Raw genomic sequence first — 24,137 nt, 5'->3', positions numbered from 1 at the left:
TGACTGAGTACAGAACAGTTATAGATAAGAACAACATAAGATAATATTACATAACGGGTTTTTTAAAACACCAAAAAAAACTATTAGGAGTAATACAGTGCATACGGAAAGTATTCAGACCCATTGACTTTTTCAACATTTTGTTACGTTACAGCCTTGTTCTTAAATCGATTAAATTGTTTTTTCCCCTCATCAATCTACACACAATAGCCTATAATGACAAAGCAAAGACAGGTTTTTAGAAATGTTTGAAAATATATTAACAATTTAAAAATTAAATATCAAATTGAAGTATTCAGACCCTTTACTCAGTACTTTGTTGAAGCATCTTTGGTGGCGATTACAGCCAAATCAAATCAAATCAAATCAAATTTATTTATATAGCCCTTCGTACATCAGCTGATATCTCAAAGTGCTGTACAGAAACCCAGCCTAAAACCCCAAACAGCAAGCAATGCAGGTGTAGAAGCACGGTGGCTAGGAAAAACTCCCTAGAAAGGCCAAAACCTAGGAAGAAACCTAGAGAGGAACCAGGCTATGTGGGGTGGCCAGTCCTCTTCTGGCTGTGCCGGGTGGAGATTATAACAGAACATGGCCAAGATGTTCAAATGTTCATAAATGACCAGCATGGTCGAATAATAATAAGGCAGAACAGTCAGGTGGAAGTTGAAACTGGAGCAGCAGCATGGCCAGGTGGACTGGGGACAGCAAGGAGTCATCATGTCAGGTAGTCCTGGGGCATGGTCCTAGGGCTCAGGTCAGTTGAAACTGGAACAGCAGCATGGCCAGGTGGACTGGGGACAGCAAGGAGTCATCACGATCATCAGTCATCATCATCATCATCAGCCTCAAGTCTTCTTGGGTATGACTCTGTATTTGGGGGGTTTCTCCCATTCTTCTCTGCAGATCCTCTCAAGCTCTGTCAGTTTGGATGGGGAGCGTTGCTGCACAACTATTTTCAGGTCTCTCCAGAGATGTTCAATCGGGTTCAAGTCTGAGCTCTGGCTGGACCACTCAAGGACATTCTGCGTTGTCTTGGCTGTGTGCTTAGGGTCGCTGTCCTGTTGGAAGGTGAACCTTTGCCCCGGTCTGAGGTCCTGAGCGCTCTGGGTCAGGTTTTCATAAATGATCTCTCTATACTTTGCTCTGTTCATCTTTCCCTCGATACTGGCTAGTCTCCCAGTCCCTGCCACTGAAAAACATCCGCACAGCATGATGCTGCCACCACCATGCTTCCCCGTAGGGATGGTGCCTGGTTTCCTCCAGACGTAATGCTTGGTACACAGGCCAAACAATTCAATCTTGTTATCATCAGACCAGAGGATCTTGTTTCTCATCATCTGAGAGTCATTTACGTACCTTTTGGCAAACTCCAAGTGGGCTGGAAGGTTCCCCCATCTCCACAGAGGAACTCTGGAGCTCTGTCAGAGTGACCATTGGGTTCTTTGTCACTTCCCTGACAAAGGCCCGTCTCCCCCGATTGCTCAGTTTGGCCGGGCGGCCAGCACTAGGAAGAGTCTTTGTGGTTCCCAACTTCTTCCATTTAGGAATGGTGGAAGCCACTCTGTTCTTGTTGACCTTCAATGCTGCAGATGTTTTTTGGTAACCTTCCCCAGATCTGTGCCTCGACACAATCCTGTGGAGGACCAAGACGGCCAAAATCTAAAATAAATGAATACATAAATAAAGAAATACATCTATAAATATGTATGCACGTAAATGTAAAAATAAATGAATGTACATGTAAATCAATCAATAAATAACACAATTTGATAAAAATGAGTACTTTTGCATTTAGCCAAAATGTGTATTTTCCTAATTATTATTTTCCCTATTTATTTATTTCCCTGTTCATTTATTTCCTTGTCCATGTATTCCTGTTTTTATTTATTTCCCTATTTATTTATTATTGTCAACTATTATTTATTTACTTCTGTATTTCTTCGTCTCTATGCAAATGATGAGGCGGGACTTTAACATTCGGGCATAGCAATCAAGCACAGAGTGCGGATAGGTTGTAGATCCTCCCTAGATAGGGAGAAAGAGGCTGACTCTGTGTATGTTTACACAAAGCTAGCTCGAATCATTTGCTTTTCACTCCACTGTTGTAGCATTAGATAGCTAGCATGCATGGTTGATTGTCTAGCAGTCCACAAAGAAAATATTTGAATATTTCCCTAGGTAGATATCTCTGAAATGGTGCGGTCAAGTTTAGAGGTAAGCATGGGTAACTTAGCAATATACTCCTCTGCAGTTTGAATTATATTGTATAGCTACATATTTTATTCCGTTGTTATGTATGCCTAATGGTGCATGCTGATAATTTGTATTGTACAATTTCATTGTCAACAGCAAATTCATCTGGGACCTCATCTGGCACTGCTTCAAGCATTTCATCTGGCGCTGCGTCTAGCGTTTCATCTGGCGCTGCGTCTAGCGTTTCGTCTGGCACTTCAAGGGGTTGAGTAGCCTACAACATGTTGATGGTGAGCTAGCTAATATACAAAGAATAATGTATTATAATTAATACTATATCATTTATAACCAAGTGTAAAGTAAGATTGTGCCTCCGATGACTGACGTTGTCTTGGGCAGAAATACACAACTACTGTCCCAAGCAGGATTGGTAAAGAGCACCTCCAGGCAGTGGGGTTGGGTGAGAGGTGCCTGAACTTTCGAGGTATGCCATCTGACAAAAGTTGTGCTGAAAAAGAATCATGGTCACACCACTTGATAGACAAAAGGGAGCCAGACGTTTAAAGTCAATCAACAGAGTGAACCAAATTGTTTTGTGCAATATTTTGACAATTTGATTTATGGTGTGCATAGGCATGCACAAATCTAAGTTTTAGAACATATAACTTTATGTATAGAGAGTTTCTTGTTGAATTATGAAGAGATTCTTGTATAGTTGAATTCAATTTACGTAGTGTATAATACTGACCTTAGATCGACACCTGTACTCTGAGAAGCCAGTTAACTATGGCTATTAAATATTAAATCCTACTCATGTGATTAATTAAAGCTAGTCTGGGCATGTAGTTATCAAGCTTCTCAGAGTATGGGTACAGATCTAGGGTCAGTTTTTCTATCTAGCAAAGAATAAGGATATAATATAGACAGGGGAAATTTGATCATAGATCTTCACCATAGTGCAAGAAGCTGGACAGCTGGCCCAAATATCACACCATTATGAAGGTCCTGTCAGTTAGAGATGTACACACTTTATTAGGTACATCTGCGTGTTAACGCAAATAGCCTGCTCCTTCGAACAGCGAATCATGTGGCTGCCTGCAACTCAATCTATAGAGTAGAGAGCTTTAGTTGTTGTTCGACCAAACAGAACGGGCAAGATGCGTAATCCAAGAAACTTTGACCTTGGTATGATTGTTGGTGCCACACATGGTCGTTCCAGCATCTCAAAAACAGCTGCCCTCCTGGGATTGTTATGCACTACCGTCTCTAGAGTTTACAGAGAATGGTGCGATAAACAAAACACATTCAGTGAGTGGCAGTTCTCTGGGCAAAAACACCTTCTTAATGAGAGAGGTCAGAGAATGGTCCATACTCATTTTATTGTTCAGAAATGTGGTGGGTACTCTCTTCGTTCCCTGGACTTTATCCTGCTAACTATTCCAAATGTCAGAACTGAATTTGGTAAAAGGGCTTTTATGTACTCTGCGCCATCGTCTTTGAACGCCTTACAAAATACTTTTAAATTGGTATTTTTAAATTTGGTATTGGTATTTTTAAATCACAGATGAATGATCTTGAGACTGATTCCCTGACATGTCAATGTTTTTGATTTTGTTATACTCTTGTGAATTCTTTGTTTTTTACTAGATTACTTGTAGTTTTTCATGTTTGTCTGTAATTTTTGTAATGACTTGGTGCTGACGCTCTTGAAAAATAGATTTTAAATCTCAATGAGCCCTTCCTGGTTAAATAAACGTAAACTTTTTATTTAATTTTTTTAAATTAAGCTAACAGAAAGGCCACAAATGCTCAAATAACAGCTGTTTAAAACAGTGGTGTGCAGAAGGGCATCTCTTAATGTACAACCCTGGGAATAATTCAGGCTGTTGTGGAGGCAGAAGGGGGTTCTACCCAATACTAGATAGGTGTACCTAATAAAAAGTGTATATAATGATAAAAATCATTGTCATTATCTCACAGGTAATCAAGAAAGTTCACAAGTTCATTTTAACTTTGTTTCCAAATTTGAGAGACGAGGGCGGGTTCGAGCTGCTGAAAATGTCTGGAACTACACAGAGCCATCATCTTATACCTGTCCCATGCCCCAATCGGGGCTACAGTTTGAGATATCTGAAAGACCCTTGTGTCGTGCTACTCTACATTCACCCGCTGTAAAGGAATTTGCATATGGAGCATGTAAGTCTAATTTCTCAGTTTATGCACTTTTAATGAACTTTAGAGCACTTACTAATCCAAAGTAGATATGTTGTGTTAAGCAATATTTACAACAGATGATAACAAAAATCTATAGATGATAAGTGTCTTCTCTGTTTTTTATTTATTTATGTAATTTTCTCATCAATTAGGAACTGAATGATTCAGTTGTTGCTCAAAGTGGATCATTGACACAATGCCTAAACTGTGAAGAACAACTTTACTTTGCACAAATAAGAAGGCACAGTGAAGCCTGCTCCAGGTAATGCTCTGAATGGGAAATTAATCATGGTGATGTTGGGAAAATATGATATTCTCCATTTATGGAAGGTGCACTCATCATTACAAATGATGGTATGGTCATGTTGCACATCAATAACAGAACACTTAAGTAGTTTGATCATTTGTTAGTTTAGATGTAAAGGTACAATTGAATTGAGCTGTTATGGGTGTTAACTTCTTGGTTCATTGTTGCTGTACATTTCTTTATGATAAAGATGATAATTACAACACTTCACTATCAGGCTATCAGCTGTTGTAGAGGGGAGTTATGAAAATGTTCTGTTTAGATAACTGTTAGTATCTGATATACCTAACTCCTCAGCTCAACTCTTCAAGTCAATCACAGGTTGAAAGGGCGGGGGAGAATGAAAGGGAGAATGGCGGTGCAGCTATCCCTAGAGCCGGTGGGACAAGTTCCTCCACCGGTCAGCATCCAGTTGTAGATTTGGCAATGGAGGTGTGTCTGGAGACAGGTTCAGATGAGGGTTTATATTCTGAAGGCTTACAGATCAGTTTTAAGGGATTGGTAATTTAGCACGTCTTAGGGCTAGTTATTAATGTTAATGTACAATTTTCCACCTGACCTTGAGCTTAGGGGTTTCCTTAGTGGAAAGGAACAGGGCCATAATCCTTTTCTCACAATGGCATCCAATGGCTAGGTTTGCTGAGCTTGTGTAACTTTACATTGACTGATTTCAAATATGTTTACAAGGTGACTCTGCCATTGGAGAAGGGGTCACCAGGTATGTCCTGTCCACTGTCATGGAAAATCTTTTTAATATATTGATTTATAGACTTGTAGATTATGTGAAACAGTTTTTCCCCAGGTCAGTCAAAAAGAGAACTGTTTATTTAAGATGACCTTGCTCTTTGAGGGTGAGCAGGACCATTGTGTTCCTTCCACATCTCAAGCACTTTTGGAAAGTCATTTTATTTTTGGGGGAGTAGCTGGGTGCATGATTGGGCACTTAATTTTTTAAATTTATTTTATTTTATTTATTTAAATGGTGGCTCACACCTTGCAGGACTAAGCCCTGCTATCATACATGTACTGTTTGGCAGAGAACCAGAGACGGCACCGATAACCTTATCTGACTGCGTGGACCACGATGTCCGGGATGTCATCCAGTTGGTTCGGAGAAACATTTTTATCTTTTGTGTATATATATATATATATATATATATATATATGTTTTTTTTGGTAGGTTCATCAGAGGTCCTGAAGAATTTGTCAGAGGTGCTGAAGAGTGCTTTTTTTCTTCTTCTTTTTTACCCTGAAGCTGTCAAATAATACTATGACATATGAGAATTTTGAAAATGATCTGATGGCAAGCATCTCCTCATCCTACTCTGGGTTTGGTCCGTTTTGATTCAAAGCCCTGCAGGAAGACACAATGTTCACATCAGCTCAAAAGTTTTATAGCACTTTTTATTGTTATTTGATATACTTTAGTAAACCGTGATACAGACACTTTGATAAAGTGGCTTACATTTGACATTCTAATGGTAATGGTTAACCAAAAAAGTCAAAGCTGTACAATTTGAAAGATTAGAGAGCTAGAATGAAGGTAGTGACGGCCTAGGAACAGTGGGTTAACTGCCTGTTCAGGGGCAGAACGACAGATTTGTTGACCTTGTCAGCTCGGGGATTTGAACTTGCAACCTTTCGGTTACTATTCCAACACTCTAATCACTAGGCTACCCTGCCACCCCAATTCCCAATGGCCTTGCAGGCAGATGCATTCTAGATAGATCCTATTGGAGGAGGAACCTGAAGCTGAGGGGCCAGTTCAACGGCCTACCCTCCATATATACTCCCATTATCCCTATTTAAAAGTCCTGTCTTAAAAGGTTTCCTCAAGGAAGTGCCTAGGCAGTCAAGCAGCAGAAGAGAAATGTGCCTTTTAGAAGCTCAGAGTAGTTGGCTAATCCAAATTGATGGCCACAAACAGAGGAAAATAATTGCTGGTTGTAAATAAAATAAAAATTGAAAGGAATTTCTAGGAAATGGTGATATTAATGCACTGCCTCATTTCTATATTGGATAAAGGAATTAAGTACATGAGGACAAATATTGAGTTGGTATGTGTTCTGGGTCCCTCTCAAAGAAACCAATGCTAATTGTGACTAACATCTCCTCTTTATAGATGGCAAACTATTTACTTTTGAAGCCAGGTGGGGTTTTCCAACTGTGGGAAACATGCTGTATTAGGGAATATTGTGTGGTATATCAGAATTCCCATGCACTTGTTCTATGCCTGGCTGCACTACAAGGTGAACTGTAAGGCAAGTTACCCTCAAACTGTACAAGAGACTGAAAAAACTGATGCTTCATCTGATGTTTGAATATTTTTGATATATCTACAACATATCCACTCTATATGACTGCATTTACCCTGAAATATGTTTTCCACCACACTGAGGGAGAAGGTGTCTCAACTGGCCAATCAACGTTAGGGGTGCCCTTGACAAACGAGGCCCATTGCTCCTCCAGTTTAACTTGACCTTCACCTGCCTGCAGCTTTGCTGGATCCATTTTGCGCTCGTTTTCTGCAATAAAGCGCCTAATGTATATTAACCAACATTGGTGTTCATAAGGGCCAGAGTCTGAAAGGCCTGATAAAGACAAATACCTCCACTTTTACACCAGGTGAGGGGTTTCTTTATTGCCGTGAACTGGGTCTGAGAGGAGCAGGACACCAGAGGCTGCAATGAAGTGAAAACAAATAGATTCTGAAAAAATTCAAAAGTGTACAGGGTTCAGTGCAGGGGCATCCCAACTGCCTGAGTGCACTCTGGGATTGTAAAATTCAACTGAACAGGTCAAATACTGTTTCGAGTAATTAACGCAGAGGCCTGGGGAAATCTGGGTGGCCTAAATGCTAAAAACCAGCCAGAGTCTTAAATGTAGCATGCCCATGGGTAAGGGGCCAGATCCAAGCCAAAGCAATGTTATGAATTCAAACAGGCATCTTTCTGCCTTGTTATGTCTCACTTCCTTAGAAAAACATTGGAATTTGTCATGTTTCTGCGTAATTACCGAGTTGCCTCAGACAGCCTGTCTGTTGAATTTAACAAGACGTTTTAGGAAGGACAAGCCCTTCTGAATAAACAACAAATTATGACTGTGTGCACTCCGCAGTTAGGAAGTCTTCTCTGCCTTGTACTGTAAGATATGGAATTTATAGCTCTAAAGCTGTATAACTGTTCAAACAGTGTGGGACAGAGTGATAAGGCATTACTCTTATTTCTCAGCCCTCTGCCTTTTCTTATATTGAAATATGCTGCAAGGCCTTTGGCACAGTTCATTAATACAGTAAGATCCAGTATATCATGAATCCATTATTTGGGGACGTTGAGAATATGTGACTGCAGGTAATTACAGTGAACTGTTAATTCAGCACCCAGTAGACAGTGTTTCCTGTCACACACAGTGATGAATATGTGAGCTGTGCCTCAAGACCTCCCCAGTGAAATCTGACAGTAGATGGGCAGAGCAGCCGTTTGACCCATGAACTTTCCTGAAGAGAGGGCGGTGTTTCAAGGTGATAAGGGCTTTAGCCCAGAGAATCCTGACACTGAATAAACCTGATGTAGTGTATTGTAACAGAAGCCAGATTTGGGGTCGCTCCACTTGCACTTCCACTAACACCTTATAACAAACTTCCCTCGGAGTCCAAACATTTAAGGAAGAAAATTATACAGTCTAGTGTGAAGGGGTCAGAGAGTGAAAAGGGAGAGGCCCATTTACACATATTAGTGTGCCCTACCAAGGTGACTGGCTTCAGTTGGTCTTGATAGGGTTTGTAGCACCTGATCCTGTTCGAGGCCCCCGCTCACGTTCCATCCCTTGCTCCCCACGCTGTGATGTGATGTCCTCGTTCTGTGGCCTGGCTCAAATTGAAATCATAAGTTGCTCCAGAGGCCGTTGCCTCTGTGTTCTGGGGGTCTGTGGAGAGCAGGCTGTGTCGGCAAGCCTTTCCACACTGTTGCAGTGTTCGCCCCAGATTATTACAGCATAGATAGCACTGAGGAATAGAAGGACTACAGTGGTCATTACGGTGCGTGATATGGTGAGGGTGGTATTTTGAGTTTGCTTGTCTCAGGAGGGGCATGATTGATAGTTAGACATACATCACCAGAAATAAACGTTTTAATGTATTCTTTAAACAGTCGTGAAGAAGACATTCAGTTGAAGTGACACTTTTTGTTCTACTCTTTAGTTGAACTGCTCAGACGGTCTGTCTGCTCACTAGTGTAAAGACAGCAGCATGTCTTATTATTGACTGTTTCTCACCGCAGTTTTACTGAGACAGTCAATTAGGACAGGGCAAACTACAAATTCAAATGAAAGAATAGAATTGAGCGGTTATTGAACACCCTTTCTAAAGGCTCCACAAGTAAGCATCAGTAATGTTTGTTTACCATGCTTCCTGGTGTACTTTGGGCTTAAATCTGATTTTTAAAGGCAAACTCAAAATTTGTGATGACAGTTTATTTCACAGAATAGCACTAAAGTAAAGCACTTTGGCAAATGAATACACCCTTGACAAGTTGTCAGACAATCGATGAGGGATTTTACGTCACATTCGCTCATTCTTTTGGGAGGTAAAATGCTTTGGCACTAAATCAGCCATATACAGGACATTTTACAGTGTACCATCTTGACTCACTGTTCAGTTTATAGTTTCTTATTACAGTGTACCATCTTCACTCACTGTTCAGTTTATAGTTTCTTATTACAGTGTACCATCTTCACTCACTGTTCAGTTTATAGTTTCTTATTACAGTGTACCATCTTCACTCACTGTTCAGCTTATAGTTTCTTATTACAGTGTACCATCTTCACTCACTGTTCAGCTTATAGTTTCTTATTACAGTGTACCATCTTCACTCACTGTTCAGCTTATAGTTTCTTATTACAGTGTACCATCTTCACTCACTGTTCAGCTTATAGTTTCTTATTACAGTGTACCATCTTCACTCACTGTTCAGTTTATAGTTTCTTATTACAGTGTACCATCTTCACTCACTGTTCAGTTTATAGTTTCTTATTACAGTGTACCATCTTCACTCACTGTTCAGCTTATAGTTTCTTATTACAGTGTACCATCTTCACTCACTGTTCAGTTTATAGTTTCTTATTACAGTGTACCATCTTCACTCACTGTTCAGTTTATAGTTTCTTATTACAGTGTACCATCTTCACTCACTGTTCAGCTTATAGTTTCTTATTACAGTGTACCATCTTCACTCACTGTTCAGCTTATAGTTTCTTATTACAGTGTACCATCTTCACTCACTGTTCAGTTTATAGTTTCTTATTACAGTGTACCATCTTCACTCACTGTTCAGTTTATAGTTTCTTATTACAGTGTACCATCTTCACTCACTGTTCAGTTTATAGTTTCTTATTACAGTGTACCATCTTCACTCACTGTTCAGCTTATAGTTTCTTATTACAGTGTACCATCTTCACTCACTGTTCAGCTTATAGTTTTTATTACAGTGTACCATCTTCACTTTGTTCAGTTTATAGTTTCTTATTACAGTGTACCATCTTCACTCACTGTTCAGTTTATAGTTTCTTATTACAGTGTACCATCTTCACTCACTGTTCAGCTTATAGTTTCTTATTACAGTGTACCATCTTCACTCACTGTTCAGCTTATAGTTTCTTATTACAGTGTACCATCTTCACTCTTATTACACTCACTGTTCAGTTTATAGTTTCTTATTACAGTGTACCATCTTCACTCACTGTTCAGTTTATAGTTTCTTATTACAGTGACTCACTGTTCAGAGTTTCTTATTACAGTGTACCATCTTCACTCACTGTTCAGCTTATAGTTTCTTATTACAGTGACCAACTCACTGTTCCTTATAGTTTCTTATTACATCTTCACTCACTGTTCATTATAGTTTCTTATTACAGTGTACCATCTTCACTCACTGTTCAGCTTATAGTTTCTTATTAAGTTACCATCTCACTGTTCAGCTTATAGTTTCTTATTACAGTGTACCACCAATCCAAATTACTGAAACTCACTGTTCAGCTTATAGTTTCTTATTACAGTGTACCATCTTCACTCACTGTTCAGCTTATAGTTTCTTATTACAGTGTACCATCTTGACTCAATGTTCAGCTTATAGTTTCTTATTACAGTGTACCATCTTGACTCACTGTTCAGCTTATAGTTTCTTATTACAGTGTACCATCTTCACTCACTGTTCAGCTTATAGTTTCTTATTACAGTGTACCATCTTGACTCACTGTTCAGCTTATAGTTTCTTATTACAGTGTACCATCTTCACTCACTGTTCAGCTTATAGTTTCTTATTACAGTGTACCATCTTCACTCACTGTTCAGCTTATAGTTTCTTATTACAGTGTACCATCTTGACTCACTGTTCAGCTTATAGTTTCTTATTACAGTGTACCATCTTCACTCACTGTTCAGCTTATAGTTTCTTATTACAGTGTACCATCTTCACTCACTGTTCAGCTTATACAGTACCATCTTCACTCACTGTTCAGCTTATAGTTTCTTATTACAGTGTACCATCTTGACTCACTGTTCAGCTTATAGTTTCTTATTACAGTGTACCATCTTCACTCACTGTTCAGCTTATAGTTTCTTATTACAGTGTACCATCTTCACTCACTGTTCAGCTTATAGTTTCTTATTACAGTGTTTTGCTTGTTGCATGATGAGTTTCAATGAGTGGAGCTCAATTGTTCAAATTGCCATCAATTTGTAAGTAACCTTCTTTAGCTAAAGCCAACTCATTTAATGTCAGAAATCACAGCTTGTTTGTATCATAATAGATGGCACTTGTCTTATCAGTCAATTGCATGTTATTTGCAGACAATTGCACCTTGCGAAGGGGACTCCCAGACTCTGACCTGCCCTCAGTGTGAATCACTCAGTGAGAACAGCCAAAACAGCTCAAACAGCATTTGCTGTTACATAGAAACTATCAGCATTTGAAATTCTCTTGGAGATAGTTTGACCAATCCAAATACTGAAATCAATTCAATTCTCAGACCCAGGCTTTTAAACATCTCCAATTATATCTGATAATATGGCAACTGTCTCACTATAGACATTTAAGACGCTGGAAAAAGAACCTTGCGCATCTGGCAATGTTTGCACTTCCATGTCAGTCAATGGCCGTGGAAGCTGAACCTCAGGGATTGTGACTCCTTCATGATGGTGACCATAAGGACCTCCCCCGTCAAGGCTGTATTCCATGTCAACCTAATGTGAGATCAACAGTAAAATATGAGCATGTCTATTCTATGCAAATAATAAAGGAATGGGAATCACAATTGAACAAGGTCATTTGGGAATACAGTGTTTGTTTGCAGTGTAAAAAAATACCACAGGTAGTTGCAATTTATCTCTAATCATGTTAAATAAAATGTGGTAAAATAATGTTAACCTATTTTATTATTTGCATCATTGATTGCTGCTTACATTCATACTTATTAATATGTAGAAATGTGTGTGTCATGCATTAGAAGTGTACTTGCTAACATTATTTAAAGTACAAACCTGGAGGGGGTCATGATATCCCTCACGTTGATTCTGAGTCCATAGCTGCAGTGGTGACTGATTGCCCTCAGTGCGCAATCGATGGTGGTTCCAGCTATCCTTGAAGAACTGCAGGTGCCTTTGGATTTGTAGAAGAAATCTCCAGTTCAGGGCATAGATGTGGATCTCTTCCTCTAGGTTGAGTAGACCCTCCCTCTCCAGGTTGCAGAAAGAAGTATAGAAGATGTCCAACACTCCCCCCAAAGACATCCCTCCACAGTCATTTATCCTGGATAAAGAGACAAAGCAGAAACATCCCTCCACAGTCATTTATCCTGGATAAAGAGACAAAGCAGAAACATCCCTCCACAGTCATTTATCCTGGATAAAGAGACAAAGCAGAAAAGCATAAGAGTGTGAGAGAAAGAGTTGGGGGAGAGAGATATGTTGTTATTGTTATTCATAAAATCACCACAGTTGTCTACAGTCACAACTCTTTCTATGCAAAAAAGTTGTAAGAATGTTAACTAATCAGAGCAATTTAGCATGTGACCTAACACAAACCTAACAGAACCTCAATATCATTCTGATAACTCATTTGCTTCGTAAACATGTTTATCTGCAAATTTAACAAAACATAATTGGCCATTTAAGCTAATAAGGTTGATTTGAAGAAGTATGAAAATATACACAATTATTACAAAAATGATTATACCTCTGATTCTGTGTACTTCTACCAGTGAGATGGGAATTCCCTGTTTAGGCCTCTGGTGGACACCATGAAGTGTGCCACTTGAACATGTTCTCCTCCTTTGTCAGACCTAACGCGTGATGGCACTCAACAGGTGTTGACTGCTTCAAGGAAGCTGTTCATCACTGTGGAGGCCCGGTTGTTGGTGGCGGCGCTGAGGTACACGATTAGATGCCTAAAACCGTCAATGCCACCATGAACTACAAATCACCATCTGTAATAAAGAAATTGTATTGTTTCGTTTACTGGAATATTAAAGGTTCCATCTAACATAGTCAAAATCATCTTCACTCTTCAATCACTGGATGGATGTGTTATTTTTTCTTTGACTGACATTGGCTTTACACTTAAAGACAGTAATGCAAATGGACATGATGATGAGTGAATTAGTAATAAATATATAACAAATACATCCTGATCCCTGTCCCAGCTTGTTGAATAGGCCTCTGGCATAAACGTTGCTCTGTGACGGTTAGTACAGCACTTAATGGAGCGCAGGCACCACCCCAGTGGCATGAGTTCAACTGAGAATGGAGGGGATGGGTGACGTCCCCCAAGATGATGAGAGTTTGCTCGTAGAACGAGGCCTGGATACGGAGGGGCACACCAGTGACTTTGGAGCAGGTTTTAACAATGGGTTAGAGACCTGTTTGGTTACCAAATTGCTGAACACTACAGGGTCAACCTCTGTGTCAGTAGATGCAGCTAACTGGAACAAATTGTCAGCCAGAGACTCCACACAAAAAAGTAAATAGTCAGATTCAGCACAAGCATTTTCAGCTAGGTTAGCTAAAACTCTCAAATCTCTGGCTGTCTCTTGCATTCGTGTAGCCATATTGCGTAGTGTCTGTGTCATAGAAACCATGCATGTGAAGTCAATCTTCGTACTCTGATACCGATCAACCAATGGGAGTAAGGTCATTAATTTATTTTTACATTTACCTGCATATATATTTATGGATTTATTTATGTATTCATAATCTTTTTTACTTTAGCCGTCTTGGTCCTCCATAGACTGGAAGATCACTCATTCATAGTAGGAAAAGTGAGGTGGAAATGAAATGAGGATGTGGTTGTGGTGGTGATGTATGCTATGTCGTAAGGACATTGTTCTCTGCACTACAGTATCAGACAGACCTCTCAGGAAAAAGTCTACTAATACTTTCAGGCAAGAACCATAGTTTCCAGAGAGCTAGATTACATATTTAGTAGTTATATTTCAAACACACAGACAGACATTAATTTTAGTTGGCTCCTGGCAGTGTACTCAAGATATCCCCTGGCTGTTCCTGTGGCTCCCTCTAGTGCCTCTTTGTATGAAAGGATAACATTATATTTCACTGTTTCAGACATTTCCAGACAGTCTCCCACTCATACTGTATGTGAATGTGTGCATTAGCAATGACAGTTGTTGGAATCATGATATGATAAAAACATAGATTTACAATTGGAAAACTTTTCGTATACAGCTTGGTTTCTTCTAGAAAATACTAAAAGACAAACTCCAACCTGCGTAGGAAACGTATATAGTTATATCAATGGGAAACCCCCTCTGTTAACATACACATCTTACAAAGGCAGTGAAAAGGTTCACATCAAAAAACAACAGCATGCTAAACCACGTGAGCGTGGCCTAAGCAGAAACTGCTTCCACGGTATGTGCTCAAACCACACAATACTTGATGGCTGTCTTCCTTTAACTATGCAATCTAGTCAACGAAAGCGGCACTAGACTAGAGCAGATTGGGGGGGTCGTTCAACTGTTTCACAGAGGAAGAAGTAGTGGCATGACAGGCTGTCTATTGTAGGTGAAAGTGTGTCTTACCATCAAGTATTCAAAGCCAAAAGGTTTGGTTCTAGTTGAGACGAGATAATTATCCCAACACGATTTCGGTGAGTGTTTTTTTTCCGTAGCCTACTGTAATACTTTTGGACAGGAGTTTTGCTCCCAGTTCGTCACTGCATGCTTTATAGAATTAAAAGCACATTATACATTTACATTCACCCACGGTTTCTGCTATGCTGTTGTGAGATGTCGTATAATCTTAAATCCTCTAGAGACATTTAAATGTCACTATCCCTAAAACAATGGAAATACATTTTAAACTCAGGCACTTTCTACAATGGGGAAAAATCACACTGTTCAGACCTTTTCAGTAGTGATTCCATGTCTTTTCAGTGAGTTGGCTCATTCAACTCAGCTCACCAAAGTCAAGTCAAACAGATTGTGATAGTTTGACTATAATTGGTTTTAAAACAATTCTAATTAAATTTATAAATGAAATCATACTCTACCTTAACCACAATGTATTTTAAAATGCATTGGTTAGTTATGAAAAAGAATGCTATTAAACATTTGCATTTAAAGTGTAACTTTTATATCAACAAAGTGCATATAAATCTAACCATTCAAAACAAATACAATCTGAACAGCATAATAGAATACTGCACCATATAAAAAAATATATTTAAAAAATGCAAAACTGCAGCATCCCACAAATTGAAATAAATGTAACAAAGAAGGATGCTATTACACATTTGCATTTAAAGTATAACTTTTTAATGTATATAAACAAATATAATGCATATAAATGTAACAATTCAAAACAAATAGAATCTGAACATCATAATAATAGAATATTGCACCATATCAAACAAAAATAAATAACAATGTGCAAAACTGCAGCATCCCACTTAAAACATTAAACTGGTCCCTCTTTATGCTCTCTTCTTTATTGCCATGTTATAACCAGCAGCACACAGCAATGCTGACCAGATTTTGCTTTTATGAGAGATTTGCATTCAGAAATGCAAGCTGCCTCACATTCGAGGGGCTGATGCGGTTTCTTCTCAGTAATTATTTGTCCAGTTTTCGAGAAGACTCTCTCAGAGGGAACGGATGTGGCCACTATGCAGAGTCTCCCTGTCATGACTTTAGTAAGCCGTGGGTAGACAGAGGCCTTGTTCTTCCACCAGGAGGGGCTCCTCCAAATAGCATCAGACCTCCATTATGACATTGCTCTCTCGTCAAACAGCTCTACACAGCAGGGTTTTGTGGCACCTCTGCTGGTGCTTCTGCTCCATCTGATCCCTCTTCCTCCTTTTGCCCTGGTGCCTGAGCCAGCTGACTGCTGGGGCTGTTCCTCCCTCTTCTTCCTGTTGCCCTGGTGCCTGAGCCAGCTGACTGCTGGGGCTGTTCCTCCCTCTTCTTCCTGTTGCCCTGGTGCCTGAGCCAGCTGACTGCTGGGGCTGTTCCTCCCTCTTCTTCCTGTTGCCCTGGTGCCTGAGCCAGCTGACTGCTGGTGCTTCTGCTCCATCTGATCCCTCTTCCTCCTGTTGCCCTGGTGCCTGAGCCAGCTGACTGCTGGGGCTGTTCCTCCCTCTTCTTCCTGTTGCCCTGGTGCCTGAGCCAGCTGACTGCTGGGGCTGTTCCTCCCTCTTCTTCCTGTTGCCCTGGTGCCTGAGCCAGCTGACTGCTGGGGCTGTTCCTCCCTCTTCTTCCTGTTGCCCTGGTGCCTGAGCCAGCTGACTGCTGGGGCTGTTCCTCCCTCTTCTTCCTGTTGCCCTGGTGCCTGAGCCAGCTGACTGCTGGGGCTGTTCCTCCCTCTTCTTCCTGTTGCCCTGGTGCCTGAGCCAGCTGACTGCTGGGGCTGGGCCCTGTTGAGCCTGACCCTGTTCTTCTTTCCTGTTGCCCTGGTGCCTGAGCCAGCTGACTGCTGGTGCTTCTGCTCCATCTGATCCCTCTTCCTCCTGTTGCCCTGGTGCCTGAGCCAGCTGACTGCTGGGGCTGTTCCTCCCTCTTCCTTCCTTTTGCCCTGGTGCCTGAGCCAGCTGACTGCTGGGGCTGTTCCTCCCTCTTCTTCCTGTTGCCCTGGTGCCTGAGCCAGCTGACTGCTGGGGCTGTTCCTCCCTATTCTTCCTGTTGCCCTGGTGCCTGAGCCAGCTGACTGCTGGGGTTCCTCCCTCTTCTTCCTGTTGCCTGAGCCATCTGCTCCCTCCCTCTTCTTCCTGTTGCCCTGGTGTGAGCCAGCTAACTGCTGGGGCTGTTCCTCCATCTGATCCCTCTTCTTCCTGTTGCCCTGGTGCCTGAGCCAGCTGACTGCTGGGGCTGTTCCTCCATCTGATCCCTCTTCTTCCTGTTGCCCTGGTGCCTGAGCCAGCTGACTGCTGGGGCTGTTCCTCCATCTGATCCCTCTTCTTCCTGTTGCCCTGGTGCCTGAGCCAGCTGACTGCTGGGGCTGTTCCTCCCTGCTGCTGAGGTTATTCTTTGAATAGCCTCATCAGTCATTCTGGCATCACTGAAGGCTAACTTCTTAATCCTGGGGTCAAGTGCAGCGGTTTCACATGTCCTGTGGTTACATTTGCTTCTCTCTGGCGGCTGGCTGTGATTCGCTGCAGGCCCTTACACATGAGTATAATTTTTGAGGTTGTTACATAGCTGAAAAGAGAGAACAGTAACTTATTAGTTCAGGTTCATGTTTTGTCTACTGATACTACATTCTTATTTACGGCTCATATACATATATAATACTGGATTAAATAATGATGCAGTAATAACTGCTTACTGTACCTCTCTCCACTGATCTCCACAGTGACCTGCTCAAATTGTTCCAGGACTCTGCACACCTCCTCCACCACCTCCCATTCCTCTTTGGTCACACATCCAACAGGTGCATTGACAATGGCCAGGGTAGAGATGATGGCATCCTTTGACTGAAGAAACCCCTTCAACATATAAAATGTTGAATTGCACCTTGTAGTTCAGTCTTGTTTAGGCCTCAGCTCAGGCATCCCCATCTGGCGTTGTGTAGACTTTAGTTTTTCAGCCCTTATTGTGCTCCTGTGGAAGCATTCCACAGCTGCTTTCACTTTGTCCACAGTGGGCTGTATCACCTTCAGGGCATCTCTTACAATCAGGTTGATTGTGTGGGCAAGACATGGATGATGGGTCCATTTAAACATTTTCATGGCTTTGGTTGTTAGCTGCATTGTTGCTGACACAACAGACCTCTTTTCCATCTACTGACATTCTTTGGTCACACTCAACAGTTCCTCTGCCAAGTTCTCTGAGGTGTGTCTGTCGCTGAACTCAAAGCAGTCCAGAAGACAGCTAGACATGGAAAATCTTCAATGAAGTGACATGTAACCGACATGTAAGAAGTGGTTACCCTTGATGTCCAGCAGTCAGCGGTAAGGCAAACTGCAGTAGCTTTCCGGACTCTCGTACAGTTGTAGAATAAGTGATTTTGAAAGGGTTTTCTTGCTTGGAATTGTGTACACTGGATATAGACTATTGCTATAGTTTCTAAAACCTCTGTCCTCCACGATCAAAAATGGCTGGAATTTGGTGGCAATAATTTTAGCAAATGCAATATCAACTTGGCCTTTGCTACAGACATAGACTTTGGCATAAACTGGTCCATAGAAGACTGCGTAGCTGTGCGTCGTGGAGTAGGCCTACTTGACTGAGTGGATATATCTCCACGTGTGGAGGTGCTGGGTCCACCACTATCACTAGCAGGCCCGCTAGTTTCTCGAAGCTCCGTTACAGCTAGCTTCACAGTTGGGTGCACAGTTCGCATACGACGGTGTAGGTTGTGTGTAGAACCTGCTTTATATGAGATTTTGTTTTGGCAAATTCTACACTGTGCTCTAACATTGTCTACATTATTAAAATGCATCCAAATGCTACTGTGCTTCCGACTCATTTTCCAGCTGTTGTTTTCACAGCTGTCCTTCTTCTCTCTCCTCGGCTGCTAAGTGTGTGACTGTGAGTGTGTTGGCTCGGCTCTCCCTCACGCATCTTTGGTTAATTGGTTGACACTTCGTGTCTGATTGACAGGAACAACAGGTGAGGCTGTTAGTCTGTGCAGACAGAACGAATGTGTGTGCGCTTGAGCATTTTATTTTTCTTTCATTCTTTGAATTAGTTAATTCTATTAATTTCAATCTTTAATTATTCATATCTTTATTTTTTTATTTTTTATAAATAGATTTGGCTCTTCTGATATGCGAGCCAGCTCCCAACGTTCACCTACAAGAGCCGGTTCTTAGAGCCAACCAACCACGTCTTGCTTCCGGACAAGCTAAACACCTTCTTCGCCCACTTTGAGGATAACACAGTGCCACCGACACGGCCCGCTACCAAGAACTGTGGACTCTCCTTCTCCATGGCCGAAGTGAATAAGACATTTAAACGTGTTGACCCTCGCAAGGCTGCCAGCCTAGATGGCATCCCTAGCCGCGTCCTCAGAGCATGCGCAGACCAGCTGGCTGGAGTGTTTACAGACATAATCAATCTCTCCCTATCCCAATCTGCTGTCCCCACTTGCTTCAAGATGTCCACCATTGTTCCCGTACCCGAGAAAGCAAAGGTAACTGAACTAAATGAGTATTGCCTCGTAGCACTCAAGCCTGTCATCATGAAGTTCTTTGAGAGGTTAGTTAAGGATTATATCACCTCTACCTTACCTGCCACCCTAGACCCACTTCAATTTGCAATTTGCGTCTGTGGACCCCAATAGGTTCACAGACGATGCAATCTCCATCACACTGCACACCGCCCTATCCCATCTGGACAAAAGGAATACCTATGTAAGAATGTTGTTCATTGACTGTAGCTCAGCATTCAACACCATAATACCCTCCAAGCTCATCATTAAGCTCGGGGCCCTGGGCCTGAACCCCGCCCTGTGCAACTGGGTCCTGGACATCCGAACAGTCCGCCCCCAGGTAGTGAAGGTAGGAAACAACACCTCCACTTCGCTGATCTTCAACACTGGGGCCCAACAAGGGAAGCATGCTCAGCCCCGTCCTGTACTCACTGTTCACCCATGACTGTGTGGCCACGCACATCTCTAACTCAATCATCAAGTTTGCAGACGACACAACAGTAGTAGGCCCCAACAATGACAAAACAGCCTACAGGGAGGAGGTGAGGGACCTGGGAGAGTGGTGCCAGGAAAATAACCTCTCACTCAACATCAACAAAACAGAGGAGCTGATCGTGAACTTCAGGAAACAGCAGAGGGAGCAAGCCCCTATCCACATCAACTGGACCGCAGTGGAGAAGGAGGAAAGCTTCAAGTTCCTCTGCGTACACATAACTGATGATCTGAAATGGTCCACCCACACAGACAGTGTGATGAAGAAGACGCAACAGCGCCCTCAAGAGGCTGAAGAAATTTGTCTTGGCCCCTAAAACTTTTACAGATGCACAATTGAGAGCATCCTATCGGGCTGTATCACCGCCTGGTATGACAACTGCACCGCCCACAACTGCAGAGCTCTGAATAGGGCGGTGCAGTCTGCCCAACGCATTACCGGGGGCAAACTACCTGCCCTCCAGGACACCTACAGCACCCAATGTCACAGCAAGGCCAAAAAGATCATTAAGGACCACCCAAGCCACTGCCTGTTCACCCCGCTATCATCCAGATTGCGAGGTCAGTACAGGTGCATCAAAGCTGGGACCGAGAGACTGAAAAACAGCTTCTATCTCAAGACATCAGACTGTTTAATAGCCATCACTAGCCGGCTTACACCCAGTTACATAACCCTGTACCTTAGAGGCTGCTGCCCTATATACATGGACTTGTAATCACTAGCCACTTTAAGAATGGAACACTAGTTACTTTAATAATGTGTAAATAATGTTTACATACTGCTTTACTCATCTCGTATGTATATACTGTATTCTATTCTGCTGTATTTTAGTCAATGCCACTCCGACATAGCTCAATCTAATATTTATATATTTCTAAATTCAATTATTTTACTTTTAGATTAGTGTGTATTTTTGCGAACTATTAGATACTACTGCACTGTTGGAGCTAGGAACACAAGCATTTTGCTACACCTGCAATAACATCTGCTAAATATGTGTATGTGATCCATATAATTTGATTGGATTTGTGTCATAAGTGAAAGTGCAATGACATTTATATGCGTATTCTATTTCCCTCTCTGTTTGCAGTAAAATGCCACTGTGTGAAAGGGACGTGTGCTATATACAATGGATTGTCTACGTCCCCACGTTCGTGGTGGGTTTACCCCTCAACCTGGCCACCCTGTGGCTCCTCCTCTTCAGGATCCGTCGATGGACTGAGTCCACAGTCTACCTCAGCAGTCTGATCATCAATGACAGCCTTCTCATCTTTTCTCTGCCCTTCAAGATATACGCCTTCGGTCGCACCTGGGGCCTGAGCATGGGCTTCTGCACCTTCCTGGAGAGCCTGGTGTTCGTCAACATCTATGGGAGCATCGTACTGATCGTGTGCATCTCGGGCGACCGATATGTTTCTCTGCGGTTTCCATTCAACGGCAAGCGTCTACGCTCGCCACAGAAGGCTGCCCTGGTATGCCTGGCTGTGTGGGTGACGGTATTCGCTTTCACCACACCCGTCTATGAGCTCCACAACAAAAACACCACTAGCCTGCACAACAACAACGAAACCAGGTGTTTCGAGGGATTCTCCAGGGAAACCTGGGGGAAGAAATGGATCATTGTCGCCATGGAGACGGTATTCACAATCAGCACTGTCACTATGTTGTTCTTCTCAGTGCGCGTGATGCAGATCCTGAGTGACATGCGGCGTCGGAACCCGCTGGACAAGAAGGTGAGGGACAACAAGTCTGTGAAGATCGTCCTGAGCAACCTGGTGGCCTTTATGCTGTGCTTCATCCCATACCACGTGGCCGCAGTCGTCTACTTCCTGGCCAAGAACGGCACAGAGAACCCAGACGTCATCGACCCCCTCAGAGACTTCGTTCACATCAGCACCTGTCTGGGCAGTGTCAACTGTCTGACGGACGGGGTCTGCTACTACTTCATCCTGAAGGAGAACCTGCTGACTGCCAGCCAGGAGAGGAGGAGGATGTCCACTAGAGGGAACAACGTGGCAAAGCCCAGGGAAATCAACCAGCATCTGATGGACAACATCATGGTCAAGGGACCCAGAGAGACAGGATCAGACAACCAGGTCACTGGAGATCGATAGGACTTGCTAGATAGATGTGGTTTATCGGAGTGGAGTGGAGAGCAGGGTGGAGGCGATTTCCCTGTAGATGGATGTAGATCTATTACCTCTATCTGGGAAACGGAAAATCAGATCACCACAACAGAGAGGAGACAAGTCTCATGAAAGACTCTCGAAGAATGAATGACTGGTGTTAGGTTCTAATTCTCAGAAAAAACTCAAAGGACATTTATGAAAGCTTAACCAAGTTTATTCTGCCCAGAGGGTCAATACAGCTGCATTCAGATAAAAATATTTTCACACAAGCACTGATATTTAACTGTTCCTCATAGGCTGAGTCTCCTCCTACCCATCTGTACAAACATCATTCTTACTGCTAGGCAGGACACTAGTGATACGGGCCATAAACTTGTATTTCTCCCTTAAGGTGACCTGACCTGACCTCAACGCCCCTCCATCACTAATCCACAGCTCTCTCCCCCTATCAATGCCTGCCACATGTAATCGCTTCTGATGGGTGTCACCTTGGGGTCATGAGAGTGGCTGCACCAAATTATTGATATATTACAATAATTGATTATGCTTATGTTGTATGAATAGAAGGGGAAGGGCTATAAGACGCTCCCCCACTACATTTATGGGGTCCTGGACCACAGATGAGCAATATATTCATTACAAGGTTTAATACTGTTCCACAGTTCTTTTCTAGTCTCTGACTCTTATAAGAAACGGTCTGAGCAGATATGTGAGCCATTGCCGTCAAAACAGAGTGTCTGTGAGAAAGCACCTCAAGGCTAAAAGAGATACATAGACACAGACCCCTGCAGGGGAGTAAATAGATAGGAGACAAGTCAAACATACCACTGTAAGCCACACGGGAATGGAAAATTACTGCTGGGCTATAGTTTTCTCCTGCAAGTTTGTATAACTGTATATGCATTGGCTGGGTCTCATCAGTAGAAGGTGTTGATGTAGGCAGTTACATTACTAGGGGTTGACTGCAAGCATATTAAAGCAACTTTGACCTTTCATATTTTGCAGAACTTACTCTGAAACATGCGTGCTGTGTTTCCGTTGTCAACTTCTGTCTGTAATTGCATTAATAAAGGTTTGATTGATTTACTTAAAAGAAGATATTGTCTGATTGCTGATTTTACCAATAAGCCAATGATTGACAAGGAACAAGGAACCTTTCCCAACACTTGCACTCAACACATTCCAAGCTTAGTTGCACACACTATATACCTTCCTCCTATAACCATTAACTTCTGGTGTAGACCCTCGAAACCTCAGCACTCCATCAGTGACATGAATAAGTATATTTCATATTCTCAGAACCAAACAGTCTCTCCTCTCGAACAATAGCTTCCTACTGTTCAACTTACTTAAACTTGGAAATTACTTATAAATGAACAAACAATGATAACAAAACATTCACCATGAGGTTTACAAACTCAGAGACTTATGGCCTCTGATCTATGATCACAACAAACACAATCTTAATTTCCATCTCTCATCACACAACAAAATGACATTCCAGCTGAAGCTGTTGGCTTCCTCCCCTCCAGCTGGAGCTGCTTTTAGTTTCTCCACTTTCTCCTTCTAATTCCTAAGAGAGTGATAGCATAAGACTTGGAAAGCAACAAACAGAACAAACAGACGTAAGCATAACCTCTTGAAACTCTGGGGGTGGTATTTCATTTTTGGATAAAAAACGTTCCCGTTTTCAACGGGATATTTTGTCACGACAAGATGCTCGACTATGCATATAATTGACAGCTTTGGATACAAAACACTCTAACGTTTCCAAAACTGCAAAGATATTGTCTGTTAGTATAACAGAACTGATGTTACAGGCGAAACCCAGATACAAATCCAATCAGGAAGTGCCCCATATTTTGAAAGCGCTGCATGCCAATGACTCCTTATATGGCTGTGAATGGGCTACGAATGAGCTTACGCTTTCTACGTATTCCCCAAGGTGTCTACAACATTGTGACGTATTTTTACGCATTTATGTTGAAGAATAGTCGTAAGGGACAACATTGAGCAAGTGGTCACATGATGGCTCCCGCAGAAAATCTTGCGTAAAGTACAGAGGTAGCCATTATTCCAATCGCTTCTAATGAGAAACCAATTGTCCCGGTGTATATATTATCGAACAGATATGTGAAAAAC

The 24,137-nt window shown here is 42.0% G+C and overlaps 1 protein-coding gene across 6 annotated transcripts; it reads left to right on the top strand.

The window, feature by feature from the left end:
* Nucleotides 1-2,048: 2,048 nt before the first annotated feature.
* On the top strand, nt 2,049-23,091 carry LOC112265684 (lysophosphatidic acid receptor 6). 6 transcript variants are annotated; one of them, XM_024443229.2, is made up of 4 exons: nt 2,049-2,217; nt 2,353-2,486; nt 20,957-21,023; nt 21,156-23,091. In XM_024443229.2, exons 3-4 carry the CDS (start codon nt 20,961-20,963, stop codon nt 21,978-21,980), a joined length of 888 nt encoding a protein of 295 aa, XP_024298997.1. In that variant the 5' UTR covers nt 2,049-2,217; nt 2,353-2,486; nt 20,957-20,960; the 3' UTR covers nt 21,981-23,091. The 6 variants fall into 6 exon arrangements, with proteins under 6 accessions (XP_024298997.1, XP_024298992.1, XP_024298994.1 ...); XM_024443224.2 differs by having other exon boundaries at nt 20,957-23,091; XM_024443226.2 differs by lacking the exons at nt 2,049-2,217; nt 2,353-2,486 and adding an exon at nt 14,631-14,874.
* Nucleotides 23,092-24,137: the final 1,046 nt, after the last annotated feature.

Source organism: Oncorhynchus tshawytscha, linkage group LG13 (assembly GCF_018296145.1).
Source record: "Oncorhynchus tshawytscha isolate Ot180627B linkage group LG13, Otsh_v2.0, whole genome shotgun sequence".
In the NCBI taxonomy this organism is placed as follows: domain Eukaryota; kingdom Metazoa; phylum Chordata; class Actinopteri; order Salmoniformes; family Salmonidae; genus Oncorhynchus; species Oncorhynchus tshawytscha.
The sequence above is the reverse complement of the archived record's forward strand: the minus strand, read 5'-3'. Positions and strand labels throughout refer to the sequence as shown.